Source organism: Labrus mixtus, chromosome 3 (genome assembly GCF_963584025.1).
Source record: "Labrus mixtus chromosome 3, fLabMix1.1, whole genome shotgun sequence".
Taxonomy (NCBI): domain Eukaryota; kingdom Metazoa; phylum Chordata; class Actinopteri; order Labriformes; family Labridae; genus Labrus; species Labrus mixtus.
The window spans coordinates 21,109,626-21,128,448 of NC_083614.1; the positions used below are offsets into that span (position 1 = coordinate 21,109,626).

At 41.7% G+C, this 18,823-nt stretch overlaps 1 protein-coding gene across 1 annotated transcript in view; it reads left to right on the plus strand.

The window, feature by feature from the left end:
• rnf13 (ring finger protein 13) overlaps positions 1–18,823 on the plus strand; it is a 38,291-nt gene that overhangs the window by 13,807 nt on the left and 5,661 nt on the right. Inside the window, exons 5-8 of the mRNA XM_061033714.1 lie at positions 12,570–12,657; positions 13,329–13,419; positions 14,032–14,137; positions 14,499–14,592. Coding sequence (XP_060889697.1) covers positions 12,570–12,657; positions 13,329–13,419; positions 14,032–14,137; positions 14,499–14,592 — 379 coding nt within the window. The remainder of the gene's footprint in view (positions 1–12,569; positions 12,658–13,328; positions 13,420–14,031; positions 14,138–14,498; positions 14,593–18,823) is intronic.

Here is an 18,823-nt window from a genome sequence, read left to right on the forward strand (position 1 = left end):
AAATTTAATCCAAACATTACTTTTTCAACTTAGTATTTAAACAAAACATAACCAATACTGACAGTATGAAAAGAATATGCAGCATCATTGTGAGATTTATGGTCCTTTTATTTCACTGACAGGCTTCTATAGTGAAGTCTAATGTTTTTTTAATGTTGCTTTAATGCGCAGGAACAAATGGGTATAATTGAAAACATAATTTGTGTCAGCAGCTGTTAATTTATAAGGGCAAGCTGCCAATACTATAATAGTTTTTTGTGAGGATCTGTACACAGATGTGCATTTGCTCACACACTGCTTTTCAGTTGCTGCTGTTCTGGAGTCAGTTTCACTGGAACTCTCAGATCAGCTGGTTTGGACAAGAAAAACAGGAAGCGGCCATTTCCCAAAATACAATTTCCTGCATGAAAATGTATCCCATACTATGACCTCTGTCTGCTTCTTCTCCTGCTGTTTCTCGTGGAATTGAAAAGTTCTGTTTCCCGGAAACGTCAGTAAAGCATCTAAAGGATGAACAGAGCGGGTCTCCATTAGTGAACAGAGGCATCAGGCTGTGTGCGGTGCAGAGAGGGGGGGGGGGGGGGGGGGGTGTGTTGATATGGTTTTGTGGGAGAAAATGTTCAGACAGGAAGATGAAGGAGAAAATGAAAAGAGTAACAAATCATTGTGACTGTGCAACGGACCTTCCAAGAATAAAATCAGTCTAATCAAACATGTTAACTTAGTGAACTCCTGACTAACTTGTTCAAACACAGCCTGTAAATGAACCCAGCAGGGTTGGACTGGGTTACACCCGTTGTCAATTTTCATGAACACATCATTTTTCCACAGCTGTTACTATGCATCCTCAAGTTTCGTCAAACTCATACCAGTGAGTATCTAAACTTAATATAAGATCATAAATTAGTGGTGAATTAGTTGGCATTACTGATCGAGTGGGATCAGAGGAACAAACACTAATTTGCGGTCTGAACATTAAACAAATAAATAATTAAAGCTGAGCAAGTGAATTACTGACTTTTTATTATTAGCACAGCACCCTCTCCCGACTCTCAAGGATGATTTACGCTGTAGTAAAATGATTCAAAGGGAGGTTTTTCTCACTCCCCTTTTTATATTTGCACTAAAGAAAATTAAAAGTGTCCAAAGGCAGGAAACACCAGGCGTCACATGGTTTTCTCTAATATATCTGAGACCTAATGTTTTTATGGATTCAGAGAAAAGAAAAACAAAGAGAAGAAGGAGAGGGAGGGAAGGAGGTGAGGGGAGAAAAGGGGGCATGGATTAAGAGAGTGAGTACAGATGAGTAATGAGGTGAAAGAGAGGAAAGCATGCAGCCTCTTGGCATCTTCCTCTCTGCCTCTCTTCCCTCTCTGTCAAACTCTCAAACTTTTACTTTTCCTTCTGTACCTCCTCTGTTTCTACCTGCCTCAATTCTCGTTCAGATTTTGAGTTTGGCCCTGTTTTTCAGTCTGTTTTATTTGTCGTCTCGCCCTCTCGCTTTTTTTTTTCACTCTTTTTGTAGCCCTGAACCAGCCATACAGCCTTATAAGGTCTGACTGCATCACACAGAGCGAAACATGTTGACAGGCACCACAGTGAGGTGTTCCTTTTTGCTGGAGTGTAACCAGACTCCACTCCACATAGCTGTGTGTGAGGCATGCACACAATATATATATATACAACACATTCACAGACACAGACACGCAAACACACACACACACACACCAGTCTGTCTCTGAACAATGAGACAGACTTGCCTTTTAACCTCCTGCGACCCTCAAAGGAGCAGCTGACACTCAGATTGCGTATGTCCGTTGGTGCTTTGTGTGTTTCCTTTCAGAACTTTTTTTTTCTTTCTATTTCTCTTATAAAAAGCAAAATATTGACATAATACATTTCTAACCAGCACTTATTTTACCTTTAATGTACGTTTTGACATTCAGGCCAAGCTGACTTAATGTAGTAAGTACACTTTACATTTATAATGTCAAAGGTTGTCTAGTCAATGGAAAAGTTTTCAAAATACAAAAAAATCCTTATAGGGAATGTCCAGAGGCTGCGTGGTTAAGATGCATTCCATGTAACCGTAACGTCCGAGGTTTGATCTGGTCTGGAATCTCCCCTGCATTTCCTGTCAGCTTTTCTACTGTCAGTTTCAAAATAAAGGAACAATAAAGGAACAAATTCAAAATCTCCCAATACATGAACATAAAGTAACCCTTTTTACTATGAAATGAGTCTAACTTGAATTGGTACACTTATATATACACTTAAACAAATATATGTGTTTGCTATTAACTGAGATTTCACAGTCGGCTGGTCTGTCTCTGTCTCTTCCTCTCTTTTACATTTCTTTATCTCCTCTAATCTTTCTTCCTTTTTCTCTGTCTAAGAACTCGTATCAGTGTTTCTCATTTGTTCCTCTTTGTAAAATTTGAATTTAAAGATGCTTTGTTGAAACAAACACATTGAAACAGAATATTTCCTCAGTGGTAAATACAGGAACAAAAGTGCAATTTTCATAATGAGAAAAAAACACTTCAACAACACAAAGGGAGGCTCTTGCTTTTAATGTACTTACTCAATCTCTCAATTAAAACACATGCATGCAGGCACACACTCTCTCTCTCTCACATACACACACACACACACTCTCTCTCTCTCACTCTCTCTCTTTTTGTTGCTACTGTATACGTCGAAACTCTCTCTCACACACACTCCCTCCTCTGAGCCGGCTTCAGTTCTCTCCAGAAGCTGCAGGGAAACAAAGGAATAATAGATTCCATCTTGACTGAGACAAGACGCCTGTTTGGGTTTGTGTGTCTGGTTCTGAGTATTGTGTGTGTGTGTGTGTGTGTGTGTGTGTGTGTGTGTGTGTGTGTGTGTGTGTGTGTGTGTGTGTGTGTGTGTGTGTGTGTGTGTGTGTGTGTGTGTGTGTGTGTGTGTGTGTGTGTGTGTGTGTGTGTGTGTGTGTGTGTGTGTGTGTGTGTGTGTGTGTGTGTGTGTGTGTGTGTGTGTGTGTGTGTGTGTGTGTGTGTGTGTGTGTTACAAGGGTGTCAGCCCCACCACGCCACCATGCGCAGTAGCATCCAGCGAGCAACAGCACTGATTTTTTATGGATCTGTGGCCGTAATGGGCAATAGAAAGGACACTCGCCCACTTAACCCTCTGTCAAGTGTGCGTGTGAGAATATGTGTGTGATAGAGTGTGTAGAAGAGAGAAAGTGTGTGTGTAAGAGAGAGAGAGTTTTGATAACACACGATAGTGAGGAGGTCCAATGTCGAGTGAGAGAGTTTGAGATGGGCTCAAGTGAAGGGGTGTTAATAGACATACTTGCTCTTTGTGTGTGAGAGTGTGTGTGTCAGAGAGAGAGAGAGAGAAAGAGAGATAGAGAGAGATAAAGCATTCCTTTGTGGCTGTTCCTTTTAGAAAACAAATATCTAAAGACAGGTTTTGCACTTCCTGTAAAATGTACACTGGGAATCTTTGAGGTGGGGGGTTGGGGGGGGATTTGCTTATATCTGACCTCTGACCTTTTAGGGAGGGAAAGGGGATGTACAGGAAACTAAATACCTTCTCCCTCACATGAACAACCCTGCATGTCTTCCTTAGTTCATTGCAAGATTTTTGCAGACTGTCAGCCAGTCCCTATGCTGCTCTCATATAACACACACACACACACACACACACACACACACACACACACACACACACACACACACACACACACACACACACACACACACACACACACACACACACACACACACTAGGTCTACATACATTGAGACATAATGTCCTAGTTATGTAACATGTACTCAGGTATGTCAAGCTCTGCTGAATCATGTTTTTCCAATCTTTCTTCTCTAGCATTTTTTTACAAGTGCTGTAACTAAGCTCAGCCGTCATCAGGTCTGTACATTCATAGTCATTCTGCAATGATGAAACGTTGGAGTCCCTATGAATTCACATTGCGGCGTTGCGGAAGCACGGCACAACACGAGCTCCAAATAAACACACAGTCACAGCCAGACATGCGTGCACACACAGCACTGCGCTCCCCTGCTTGCTCTGCTGAAACCGTCCCCCCTTTTGTAACGCGCTCTTTTACTAACGCCAAAGACGGTAAAGAGGGTTGATCACTTTGTCCCTCTATCATGCCTCCGCCACATTCAGATTGAAGGTGAAATGTCACACGGGCGTACAATTGAGATCATTTATTAAATTTACGTGGACTTACTTTTAGCAATAATCACATTTGTGGAAGCTTTATCTCTTTAATTTCTTGTTTGACAAAAATGTAAGTTTGTACCCATTTTGGGTGGAATCGCGTGCAGAAGATAATCTGGTACATGTGGTGATTTACATTCACTATGATGCCCCTGATTAACAGCAGATACCTCCAATCAAATCGTTGCTGCTGGAATCCAGTGAAGAATAAAAAAATGGCGCAAAGATGAAGGTTGAAGTCCACCAGCTTATCTTTAGGTGTGGTTCTGTAAGACTCTTCTGCTTCAGTTTATTATCAACAGATTATTCCTTTGTGCAGAGCTGGGAGTTGTCACAGGACTCTTATTTTCTAATGTGTCCTTTGAGCCTCTGTGAAAGTGAGAAATCATTTTGTGTGACTTTGATTTTACCAGCAAGCTTCAGTTAGTCAGCATTTGTTCTGCTGGTTGGTAATTTCCCATCTAACCTTGCTTCCTACCTCTGCTTTACAGTAAGTGCATTTTGTAATGCGGCCTGTTTGTACTGCAGTGACCTCACAGCCCCCGAGCTATACATACACACACACACACACACACACACACACACACACACACACAGAAACAGGCCTCAGTCTTTACTCAAACAATGATCTAGCCTCCTGCAAATGCTCACTCAGTCTCATGACAGGGTATGACTATGGCTGACTGGATGTATGACTAGCTTGTGTGTGTGTGTGTGTGTGTGTGTGTGTGTGTGTGTGCGTGTGCGTGTCCATGTCCGTGTGTAAAAGGTAGAAAGAAAGAGAGGCCGTATCTAATTTGGCTGTGTCCTCTTTCTGAGCTCTTGTTATGTCTTCTGCAATTTGTTGTGGCAACAAACAGCTTAGCTTGCTCCCAGTTTTGCCTATAGGACACACACACACACACACACACACACACACACACACACACACACACACACACACACACACACACACACAAATACACACAGGGATGTAACTAGTGAGTACAATTACTTTTGAATACAGATAAATATCATCTTTTTTTTTGTTTGCAGATTCTAATGTGGCCAAAATCTGTGACATTTTTGATCTGTTAAATAAGGCTTGATTTATGTTGAACATTTTTTCAATCAGAAAAATGAAGGAATAAGAATACAATAGATTACATTTAATGAATAAAATAAAATAAATAAAGTTATCTCTAAGACATCTTAAAGTGCATATACAGTCACAGTATCTAGGTGTATGAATTGCAGCTGTGCAGTGTTACACAGCCTCTCTCTGCAGTTTTCAGTTTTATTGAACTCTTTATCTAATCAGCTGTCTGAACCTTGAAACTCAAACCCAGCCCTGCTCTGTGCTGCATTCCTCTGAAACACTGAGCAGGAAGGAAGGGATGAAGACGAGGGAAGGGGGGAAGGATGAGAAAGATGGGAGGGGGAGCATGAAGGGAGGAGGGAGGAAGTATAACAGAAGTTGGTAGTTTGATATAACGAGGGTAATGAGGGCAGAGAGAGGAGAGGGGGGAGGGGGAGGAGGGTGAATTCAGAGCGGAGGTTAGAAAGGGAAGAGGATGAGAAAGAAGAGGAGTTAAGGGAGGGAGGGGCTTTGAGAGTGGAGGAGAAATAAAAGAGGAAAGTCGGTGAGAAGAGGAAAAAGGTGGGAGGAGAAAACTTGTAAAGAGGAATAGAGGAGGGAGGGCAGAGGAAAGAGAGCATGAAAATACATTGGGGTGGATGTCAAGATGGGAGGGGGAAATGGTAAATGAGAAGAGGAAAGAGAAAGGAGAGGAGGAAATGAAGAGCCACTGTCTAAACAATGAAGGAGCAAACCTCTACCTGATACAGTTAAGCAAATGCAAACCGGTGAAGTTGTACTTTTACAAACCTTCAAACAAAAGCAGAATGATCAGATCAAGAGCTCCTCATTTTTATAGTATCCCTCCCTGAGGAGTCAGAAGCTCTATTTTAAGAAATATAAATAAAAAAATCTCTAGATTTGTTCGGGTCTGAAGAGGAGGAGACGAGAAGGAAGTCAAAGATGAGGAGAAAAATATATTTAGGAAAGGTTTTAGAAGGAGAGCACACACACACTCCTATGTAGCCATGCAAACCTTTGACAAGAAGCAGTAAAATGATGGACATTATTAGACGGCCAATCATTTTTATCTACCCAGACGTCATCAGCCTTTGGTCACATCCTGGTTTCTAAGAGCAGTGAAGACTGCAGATGTTTTATTGTCACTGCCAGCGCCTGGTTTAATAAACTGGTTTCAGCTTCAGTGCTCTTAATTGGATGCTCCACATACAAACATGACTAATACACCTTTAATTATAATTATTTCATGCTCCTTTAAGATGAAAAAAAGAAAGATGTTTGTTGAATCTTGACTTGCGTATGACCTGTGTTGTGTGAGAAAGGTCTTTGTGTGCGCCTCAGACTCATTTACACAAACTTGCTTAGGTAAAGTCGGCTCTATGCGAATGCAAAACCATTGACTACAACAAGCTGTCTGCTGGTAATCTGTACTGCCTGAAATGCACGCGACAGGAGAGTGGAAGAAAAAGAGATGGAAACTCTGTGAATGAGGGAAAAAAGGGCTGTTTGTTAAGGAATAAAAACAATGGAGCAGGACAGACGAGGGAGGGATTTTTGGGTGAGAAGATGTCTGTGGTGGAGGAGGGGGAGGAGCAGAAGGACAGGAAGGACTGTGGATGAGTTTAAGCTGCAGCACTGCATGAGGAGACAGTGCAGTGTTGGCAGCAGCTACACACAGGAGAGAAGATGCAGTACTTATTGACACACACACACACACACACACACACACACACACACAGTGGTGATGCAGCAATAATTTGTGATGCTATCAGCGTCCTCTGTCCACATCAGCAGCCCACAGACACTAGTACAAGAGTGGAAAAACAAATAACGTGTGTACTGGCACATTTGACTTCATAGGATGCCATTTTTTTTTTCGACTCTTCCGTGTGTAGTGTGCTTGTTTAGTTTGTTAGTCTACTTTCAAAAAGTGTACACACATCTTTATAGAGGGTGTCCAGCTTTTTTGGGGGGGGATCAAAATGATGCAGTCTAGTGAATCAGGCTGTGTCAGGTAGCAGCGCTGACAGACCTGCAGTCAACTGTGACTGCTGACAGCCTGGCGTGGTACATACAAGTGTCAGAGGGGAAGTCACCTGCAGGGCAAAACTACTCCAAATATACTTATAGTTTACGAGCAACAAGGAACACGCTTTCTTGTGTGCAACACCTTCCTTCACATGAATTCAGTCCCACACATTCTCAACAAGCCGCTGATTTCAAATACACCATCCACTACAGTATTCAGTATACAGTAGTGCAAGGTGTAGAGTTAGGGCGCACTCACTATAGGCCCAGTTGTCCCGTACATGGTAAACACTGCCTTACGTCACACTTTTTGAACCCCCCTTGACCACAACGCTTCAGGGGCTTGTTAAGTTGACTCACAAGGCTTTGAAAACAACAGTGAATTAAGTAGAGACCAATTTGCCTTTTAAAATCCATAATTGGTCGATCTTATGAATAAATCCTGCAGTGTCTGTGCAGCAGGCCAAGTTCAAATGTGGCCAGCACTCTACAGGGTGTCATATGAGAAAAAAGCTTATTAAGATCCCACTTTATTTTCAGTCCAAGGCCTGATGGTACAAAAAAGAAAAAACATTTTTTACTTTGGAATGACGGGAAAAGAAAAAACAGTAGTGGAAGTATCAGGGGCCAAATCATGATGTCAAGATGTCCTTAAGGAAAGCACTTAGCCAGTCATTTACCAGTGTAGCTTGGGTGTAAAGGACAGCTGCAGTGTGTACGCAACGGCTTCAAAATAAAATTGGGTGTGTGCAGTGTGATATGATGCAGGACTTTCATGCGTACCCCCTCTGGGATAACTGCAATTAAGTGGTTTTATGAAGGCTGTTAACATGGATGATGGTTGCTACAGATCAACATGATGATCTGCAGATGGTAGAAATTCTTAAGTGACAAGTTATTATGTGTCTTATTGTGTTTGCAGGCTTATACTTCTTCCTTTTCCACCTCTGCCTCTCCATCTCTTGTTTTCTCCCTCTCCTCAGCCCTTCAGGAATGCATTGAATGTCCTTATCTTTGCCCATGCAAACACAAGGGTGAGCCAGCAGCAGAGGTTGAATTCCTCTGCAGATCTCAGGCAGACAGGCTGCACCACACACTGGCATCTAGACAGCCTTCAGAGAGAGAAAGGTGCTGTACTCCCACTGTACCTCTCAAACCCCCTGAAGAGACACTAAAATAAACTAAATTAAACTGTAGACCTTTCATATTTTTTTCACAGCAGTACCTGCATTTAATTATTCTACTGCTTATTTTGACTTTAGGGAGTAAGGCATCAACTCCAAATGTTGACCTGGATTAGCTACAGCGTCAACTTTCCAAAATCTTTGTTCTGGCTAGTGGTCACTATTAAACTTGTTTTCATTTGCGTGACTAGTGGGACACAAAATACAGTACACACACATACCACACCCATGTCAGACATTGTAGTGTTTTTTTAGATTCTATGTGGGACACTATAAAAATTTGGTTTGACCAAGCGGCACTTTCGATTAATGTAGTGATGTAACTAGATGAGTCTAATAGAGCCCAGGGGAGAACTACTGTCTGCATATGTTTGCGTTGTGGAGTCTTTTCAGAGAGTCAATTGGCTAAATCTGGTAAAAAACAAAACAAAAGTACTTCACACTCACTTAACTCTCTTAATATGAAATTAACCAGAACATAAGACTTCAATGTAGATCAATTTCATCAATGTAAAGGTTGTTTTTGGAATAGAAAGAAGCTGTTGGAAAAGATCCAAAGATTCAGTGAATCTGTTGCTGATTCTGATCTGAATTAGGAAGTTGATGTTGATAAAATAAACAAGAAGAAGAAAACAGAAGGAATCAAAGCACAAGCTGAAAATAGCTTCATAATCATTGGTCTGGTATGTTATCATAATATCCACTTCCCTATTAGCAGCATCATTCATGCCCTTTTTATGTAATTTAGTTTGATCCCAGTTAGCTCGTCGGGCAACACAGAAATCTTCCTCCTCTTTCTTTCTCAAGAAACGCACACGCATATCCAGACACAGTATTTTGTGTGTGTCACTTCTCCAGACAGCGTGCCCTGTAGATGCACACAGAAGCCATTGATACCTCCACACAATACACCCTCACAAGCAAACACATGGGATCACAATGCTTCTGCTGCCATACACGCTGCTGCACTTATGCCTGTGCATAAAATTACACTGACAGGGGACGGACAATAGACAGTGCTGTTCTGCAGTAGTGTCCACAGAACCACACACACAATCACACACACACACATCTACATGGATCATCAAAATACTTTTTTAAAGAGGCCTAGCATCACACCAAGGTCTCATTTTAGATTTTTTGCTTTGGGGCGGTGTTAATTTACCACAGGGGGTTTTGCATATGCTCTGAGTAATAATTAACATCAGCATTTCCCCAGTGGCTCTGAGTACAGAGGTTTAAATCAAAATAATCACCCTTCTCTCCTTCTTTGATGAATCTGTGATGATTAAATGGTTTTCAGTAGACATGTTATGATACCATTTAATTCTTACAGATACCATTTGCAATAGTTACACTTAGAGGATATTAACCAGTACAGAGTGCCACTCTGATACTGGTTGGATATAAATGTATTGGTGGGGAGAACACTGATGAACTGGACTGACTGAGGAAGCCAGGGTACTTGGAGAGATCCCATGCATGCACAGTGAGAATATGCAAACTCCACACAGAAAGGTCCCCTGTCCAACTGGTGATTCGAACCAGTGGATGTACAGTGCTGGTTTCATATCTGGCAAACCGAGGTGCGTCCAAAACGGCCGTGTGGGGTAGCCTAGAAAAAAACACCTACCTATGGTCAAAACAAATACAGAGCTTTTGGACCAGAATCAAAAATGTAAAAGGAGGATGTACTGGCTGCTGCATTGTTGTCCGATAATCCAGCACTTTAACATACTGTAGCATGTTTCCTTAATGTCTGATCATATAGTAAGGTCGTCTTATTATTTAATTCAGTAGATATCATATTGGACCTTTTAAGCAGATCGATTTAATTGTTGTCGTTTGTTTAGAAAAAAATCTGCCTTCACGCTTCTTTAATAGAATAGAATAGAATTCTTTATGAAGCTGTTCGATTGACATTGACTTAATCTTGGTTTTTCAAAGGCAACATTCACCACCCAAAGTCTATCTTTGTCTGCGAAGGAACACAAAATGAGTCATTCCAGGATTGTATTGTCACATCCTTTTCCCTCCACCACATCTGCAGTGAGCAATAGACCACAACAATGCCTACGCAGGATGCTGTAGCCTCAATCCTCTGAGACAAACACAAAAACCGCCTCGCAGATGGACAATCCTCATTATTACATCAGCCGTGTGTGCCTCACTATGGTGAGGCACACACGGCCCCCTGCTGCTGGAAAGACCCCCCGTTGAAATCTCTTTTTAGTCTTCAGCAAAACACATTTCTTTTCTTTTCAAAAGTCAAACTTGCTGACAATTTAAAATGAAGTGAAAATAGTCTTGGGTAACTGTTGCCAACCGCAGAAGTCCTTTTCTGTACATTGCTTTCTCATTACATTCATGTTATGACAATCATATTTACAACACCAGCTCCTTGCAAAATGGATTTGCAAGCCATAACATCATGTTATGTAACATTTGGTCTATTTTTCTGTGTTTGAGCAGGGAAAACGTGTCTTTGTACCACAGACTTTTGACTTTGATCATATTTATACACAATAATTAAGCTTAGCCGAAGACTGACTTTGCGACATACATCCGGATTTTGTGTGTTTGAATATTAAGGTGTTGAAAGGAGGAAATAGAAACATAAGTGACCTTTTTGAAGATAACAGTAACACAAATGCAGCAAACGGGCCACACTCGGGGGGTCGAAGCTGTAGCATCTGTTTTTCTGCAGCAGTGAGGGGCTTCACGTTTCTCTGAGGAGGTGGGGTAACTCGTCTGTGAATAATGAGAGCCAGACATGGTGCCATGTTTATACAAGAATTTAATACACATTAAACACACACACAAAAGTGTGAAGACTACTGGCAAGAATGGGCAAAGACTATCTCAGACAGTATTTGTCAAATGGAGGCTATAAAGTAAAAAAAATACAAGTCAAAGTATCTGTTCCAAACAAAAGTGAACTCAACTACATATTTGAAAACTTCAATCTTACATGTCTTAGCTGTGAACAGGATTTTTAACAGTTACATTAAGGCTTTCCCATCTGTGGGGTCCTGAACCCCACGTGGGGTTGCCTAAAATATTTATCTAAGTATTGATCAATAAAAAATTGAGTCTCTGTCCGTCTCTCATCCATTGTGCAGAAATGAATTCGGAGCCTTTCTTCATCTGTCCACAATAATATACATGAGGAAGCCTAAATGAGGTCTACAATGAAGGTTACTTAACACAGTAGAAAAAACGATTACATGATTGAAAACAAATTAATTTTAGCACAAAGCTGTATGTGTTTTGGATGTCTGGGGTCGCCAGAGTTTCTGTGAAGTCAAAGTGGGGTCACAGGCTAAAAAAAAGTTTGGGAACCAGTGGATTAAGCCCTTGCACTTCTAAAGTATTTAAAATATTCTATGCAGATGGTCACAGCTCTTTGCAAGTTCAGGTCTGAACACAATCGGTGTTTCCCTGGGCAGATGGCCTTTGTGGGGATCAAAACTTGTGACCTTTGTGATATAAAATAAGAAATTGTAGCGAAAATGCAGACTTTGTCAAAAGTTTTCTGTAGTCTTTTCATTTCTAACCTTGAGCCCACTCTGTGACTTGACTTGAGTCTCTTTGTACCTCCCTCTTCCCCTTATCTGATCAAATCCTTCCTGTTTTGGATCCTTGCAAACACCTTTTGGTACACAAGACACGAACATGGTTGAATGCTACTGTGAAGTTTTCCTTTATGTGTGATAAATGTTTGTCCTTTTTGGGGTTTGTAGATCTTAAAATAGTTCATATCAGCGATAATCATCATCAATGAGTTGAGGGCAACTGTTTAATGCATGTGCCAAGTGCTAATAATTAAATTAAATAAAGACGGGGCTCTCGCTATAATCCACAACTGGTTTCTATTTCATGTCATGTTTAATGTGGTTTGATGCTGCCAAGTCAGATAGGAATAAGATCGGGTCTCATTATCCGCCATAAAACCTCTCGTCACCGCTCGAACCACCTTCACTTAGGGCTGTTATTCTTATAATAATAACAGCAGGAGTTTGATCCATGTGATGATCTCCTCACAGGTCCTCAACGCGCAGAAAGCCGGATACAAGGCGGCCATTGTCCACAATGTGGACTCTGATGACTTAATCAGCATGGGCTCCAATGACCGTGAGTTACCACCTCCTCCTAATCCTCCTCCTCCTCCTCCTCCTCCTCCTCCTCCTCCTCCTCCTCTCTGCACATCATCATTAGCATTTAGCATCTCACACAGCTGCATCTTTTGACAGTAGATGTGCTTTTGTTTATCTCTTAACACCCCCCCAGCCTGAGGAGAAGCTGGGTCATTTTATCATTTAAAGGCCTTTTTGAGTCTCAAGATGATCTTGAGGAAGGAAGTGAAGCCTTACCACCATAACATTCCCTGCTTATAAAACCATGCTGCCCCTGCTCTAACACTGCTCTGTGATATTGTTTTGTCTGAGGTTTTCTTTCACTTGCATCTCTTCTTCTGTTTTAATTTGAGGGGCTGCAGCCACATCATAAAGAAACAGAGGGCTTCTTGCTCTGGGAATAGGAGCAGCAAACTTTAACGATGAGCTGTATTAACACTTTTCAATGCGCTTAAAGAATTCGACCTTGAATGTTGTTACAGTTTTTGTGAAATGATGCTGTAGTTTAATGAATGTGTGTTTCAGTGCTGCACAAACAAGGGTTCAGTGGTTTCATGTAGACACCAGGTTTAAACGCTGTGTTTTAAGGTTGTTGTATGGATTCAGGCATTAATAAACTTCTAAAACTTGATACATTAATCCAGATTTTTTTTTTGTATTCCTTTGTAGTGGATGTTATGAAGCAGATAGATATTCCCTCAGTGTTCGTGAGCGAGCTGACTGCCAACACTTTGAAAGTGGACTACACGTATGACAAGGGGTAAGTGAAAAAAATCTCCTTTCCCTGCCCATCAACATGCGCTTTTCACAGTTTCTTTTCCCTGTAATGTTGTGAAGAAGGCACTGCTTTTTCACACAATCCTGTCCAGCTATTCCTTCCTTTCCAGCTCTTTCACACAAGTTCCGTCTGATGTTTTTTTTTTTTTTTTTTTTTAAATAATGCCTGCAGTGTGCAGCTTTATATATATCCAGGCAGAGGATTTGTCTTGTGATGTGTGTCACTGCTGCTGTGGTGGTAATAAAACGCCTCAGCCTGTCAGAGGAGCCCAGACAGTCACAGCGTATAAGCACCATTTCTACACTTTCAAATCAGCTGATGCGTCTGTGGTGCTTCTTTTGCAGACGCCCAGGCGACAGTGTTGACCAAATTTGCTGTTACAACTCTTCTACAACGACATATTTAAAGTAGAGCCCCCGCAGCCCCTTGATACACAGTATGAAATGTCATTGTGTTACCATACACAAACAAGACTGAAATGAATGTCTACAATGCTGTAATGAATGATGCCAAAATAAAGTTTCTACAGAGGTCACATTCAGTGGGTTTGTATTACCTGCCAGCACCTGACAATAGCTCTGCTTGTTTGTACAGGGGGCATGTTGTTCTCATGCCAGACTTCAGCCTGCCCCTGGAATACTACCTGATCCCCTTCCTCATCATCGTGGGAATCTGTCTCATCCTCATTGTTGTTTTCATGGTAGGTTTAATGTACAGTACGACATCTTCCCGTTAAGTCAAAGTTCACAAATCTGTTCACAAAACAATGAACCATTGCTTGAAAGATTTCCAGAAAATGAAAAGAGACAAATACTGTGTTTTGAATTAAAAATGGTTCTTTGTGAGACACCAGACTTCAGCCTGCCAAAGGAAGTCATATTATTATGGCACGCTAAAGTCTGGCATTCGATGTTGGCTCAAGAAATGTTATTTTTCCAAATGTTTCAATCGTTTCTTCTGAGGTAGAAATCAAAGGGTTTTATTGGACAAGAAAGGCGTGTCTTTGTGTTTTGCACGTTGATTTTGAAGGATTTAAACACGTTTTTACTTGCTGTTCCTAGATCACCAAGTTTGTCCAGGATCGACACAGGGCTCGGAGGAGCCGCCTGCGCAAGGATCAGCTTAAGAAACTTCCCATCCACAAGTACAAGAAAGGTATGAAAGCCGTCTCAAGCATTTCATTACACGTGAGGTCCCTGTGCCATGTATATGATTAATTCATGTACAGTTTAAATAATATGAAGTGGGTTTGACTGTAGATATGAGGATGGTGTGATTAGATATTCTGAGGGTAGACAGTACCATTACACTTACTGTGTGTATGTGTCATTTTAAAAAAAATCAAATCAGAATACACAATCTGTGCATCACCAGGACTTTTAAGCCTTTCTGAAATAACAAATTAAAAATCATCTTCTTCGGGTTCATTCTGACTCTGACCTTTGACCTCAGAGTCTGTAGAGATGCTATTTACTGCTCTACAGTGCTGCTCTCTCTCATATGACTGCCCAGAGGAGGAGAGATGTCATCAATGTCTTAGGACACATCATTCCTCCCCGGAGCTCTACACCTTGGAGCTAATCGGATTAATATGGACTTGATTTTTCCACAAAGCGCTCCGCAGCAGATTACAGCTCCTCTCTGTTGAGACTGGACACATGACTGATGGGTTGGAATGTAGTTTTGGTCATGCCAGAGGCCTGAAGTGGGGAAAGTGTTTTTGTTTCTATGATCAACCATACAGTAGGTTTCTAGCTTGTGAGGACAGATTACCAATTACATGGTTTTGATAGTCAATGTTTGTAACTTCTGAAGTTTTTCCAGAGTTCAATCTCTGGCTTCTCTTTCAGTTTTGGTACAAAAGTCCAGACCCCCTTTTAGTTCAGATTGCTGATGCAGATACTCTTTGTGCTAAGGTTGAGCATGTTTTGTCCGTGTGTTTAGAGATTTTTTCATACCGTCTGTGTTTCCTCCGGCAGCTGTGTCTCGCAGACTGGAAAGCCCCCGCCTGACTACAATCAGCTGTGCGAGGGAACACCAGGAGAGCTTTACAAACTACGGGTGGTGCATAATAAGTAGCCCCCTTGTAAAGCTGCTAATTGAGGGGGTTATGAGTCGAGCAGCTCCTCCCTGCCTGGCAGTAACACATGCACGTGCTACACCGCAGCCAAAAGTGGTGTGTGTTGCTCAGATAGCTGCTTTTGTCACGTCAGGCTCTGTGGTTTAGCACGGCTGTGTGTGCACGCAGTGCCCACTCCAAGTCAGGGTTTCCACCAGGCACTGCTCTTTTTGTCCTTGGCTCGCTGCAGGGAGTTCAGATGTCCAGGAAACGGCCTCCTGTGCGGCGTCTGTGATCCTGTTAGCTGAGTCAGAGTGTTAAGCGACACAGGAAGGGGACACCAAATCTCTACCTAATCACCTTTTAAGCCCTGAACTCCTGCGTATGGCTAGCGTGTCAGATTTGAGGGGGGTGGGCAAAAATAGGGTGGCATTGGTGCAGTGGGACGGGACTCTGTGAGCCAATGGGGTTTGTTGTTAGCCAGTGATTACACCAGAAGAGAGCAAGAACTCGAGGATGGGTATCAATTCTTTGAACTTTATTATCTATGTTTATAATAATGAGATCACTAACAGCACATAACACAAGTGTGTGACCTTATGTTACATCATTACATCATTTACATTTGTAGCAGTGTTCTTTGGAAGCACTTTTCTTTTAACACCCCCTCTCATTTATTTTTATTTAGTTAACCTTTATTTTACCAGGAAAACATTTTCTTTTTTAAGAGAGTCCTGGCCAACACAGCAGCATCAACGTTTCAGACAGAGAGAAAAAGACAGACAAATATTACGTCAGTCAACAAATCAGAAGCCTCATATACAGTGGTCAAATGATCCATTATCCTGGTTTTAAAGTCTTCTAAGCCTACTAAAGGCTGTAGTTTAAGGTGACTCTGAAGGTGAAACTTATACTTCTTTGACATGATTTCAAGTTCAGTTGTGTTTTCTGCCTCAAAAAAATTGTATTTTAAAAATCTCTAGCCAATGAGTTTTAAAGGCAGGGTTGGTCATTTTCTCCAAATACACTTTTTAAGATTTTGGTTGAAATTGTCTTTAGGTTCTGACAGATATTAATAATACATGTGCGCTGTAAAAGGAATGAAGACAATCTGTCATCTGTAGCAGTTGTAAGCCTGTAAAAACTTCAACCAATGTCTGCACGAGGCACCAATCTGAAGAACCAATCATGCGTCATTGTCTCCCTGCTCGTTCTCTACCCTTTGTGTGCACTAGCCGACACTCAAAGGGCGTCACCGATGACAGGGTTTATTCTACGAGTTTGTCATTGGCTGTTGTGAGTCGTAAAATTGTCACTGTTTTTGTAACATGTATTATGATAAAGTTTAGTATTTTCTTACCACTGAATGAGACATAAGACCACATAGTTTCTACACAAGGGCGCTCGTGCCTGTAAGTGAGGGGGCGTGGCTTTTGAGGGAGCACAGAGGGGAGGGGGTAAGTGAAGACGGAGCACTGAGGGGAGTTACTTTCAAAATCCTGCTAGTTTTTTGAAAATTACCAACCCTGCCTTTAACCAACAATTTCATGTCAATGACATCCACCCATTACTGCTGTTGCAGAAGATTTCACTGTTTGACATAAATGAGCGAACAGGACCATTTTAACTTGCTCTTCACCTCTGCTTGAAGCTAGCTGCCAAAGGCTATTTTAGCTGCTGTTCCAGTAATACACTTGACTCTTAACGTAAGCAGTTGTGCACTCTGGGTAATGTAGTTTCCAAGAGTTGACAAGAAAGAAGTATGGGTTGAGAAAACAAGAAAATGTTTGACATCATGAATGCAAACATGTTATGCAATGTGCACAGTGAATGTTCAATCAGAGAAATACATATATATATTTTTTTTTAATAATTTCACAACTCTGCCTTTTGTTCTTTGAAACACAGACTTGTGGAATTGAAATAAAGGGGGGGAAAAAGTAAGCAAGGCTTTTAAGACCCCCTGTGGTCTTGTTTGTAAAATTCCAGTTTACGTGTCGTCAAGCCTCATGTTGTGACACACAAGGATTTTTTTAGCGTGAGCATTTTTCTGGAACAGCTCAGTGCCACACAAGTCACTATGACGCTCAATTCTCACAGCTTCTCCAATTCTCATCCTCAACTTTTTTGGCAGCATGCCTGAACATGGGGTTCAGAGAGTGCGTGCGTGCGTGCGTGCGTGCGTGCGTGCGTGCTGTAAAGAGTGGGAAGGATGCCTAATGGCGCCCTTGGCCTCCACTGCAGCAGATAATGCTGAGCTTTGACTCTGGGGGCTTTGAACAGAAGCAGCCATCATGATCAGGAACGCTGTGATGCTGCGTTTGTGTTGCTTTTAAAGCTGCAATCCCAACTTTCCATATGGTCAAATTTTACACAGCTTTTAGTGGGTCAGTAGTGAAATTATCACTCACTTTTTTTCTCTTTGTTACATTTTTTGGAGCCAAATGCAAAACAAAGATTTGCTAGCTTTCCTATTATGTAACATGTGGACTCATTTACATGTTTTAACAGTATTTACAAATGTAACGTGGTGTGATGTCTGTTCTGGTCGACTGAAGTCATTTCAGACAAGATGTTAGCCCGCTGATTTATTTCATCCCCGGCTTCTGTGCTGGCAGGACTCCATTGTGCTGATGAGTATCTGCCCACCATCCACCTTCTCTGGCAGAGGAGCTGAGACTGACAGAATCAGACTCTGTGATCCATCAGCTCTGTGAACACTTTGTCAGACAAGCTGCAATAGACGTGTTTTTATCACACATTTCTTTCTGGTGTTGTTGAGCATGCATTCACATGCGCCTTTATGTTATTGGAACATTTAGTATTTGATGTTGATATTCAGTTATTGATGCAAATGGCTGCCTGGCGGTTCATGTATGGATCTGAGCCTAAGGTGTTGATGTTAGCATAGGCTATCAGACGTACATGTATGGAAAAGTTTTTGAGCAGGCTGAAATGAATGCTAGCTTACACAAAGGGAGTCTGTATGAATAGTGCACAATGGCTTCATGAAAACCACGCTACCCGTGTAATTGGCACACAATGCCAGTCTGAGCAGCAGCGTGCAACATACGTCCACTTTCGATGTACAGGGTTATGTAATAGCAGCTGCCACAGCTGTCAGAGAGCAGCACCATTAGCTTGACTTACGCCCTGCTTTTATTGCACAGCCTTGCGTCACCCCAGTTAGGCTGTGAGACTGACAGCACGCTTTGGCCCTCTGGTTTGTGAGTTTGAGACATACGAAGTCAGGGTGCGACCGCACACACACACGGCCACATACACACACATGTACATAGTGAACTGTGCTCTGACTGGAGAAACAAG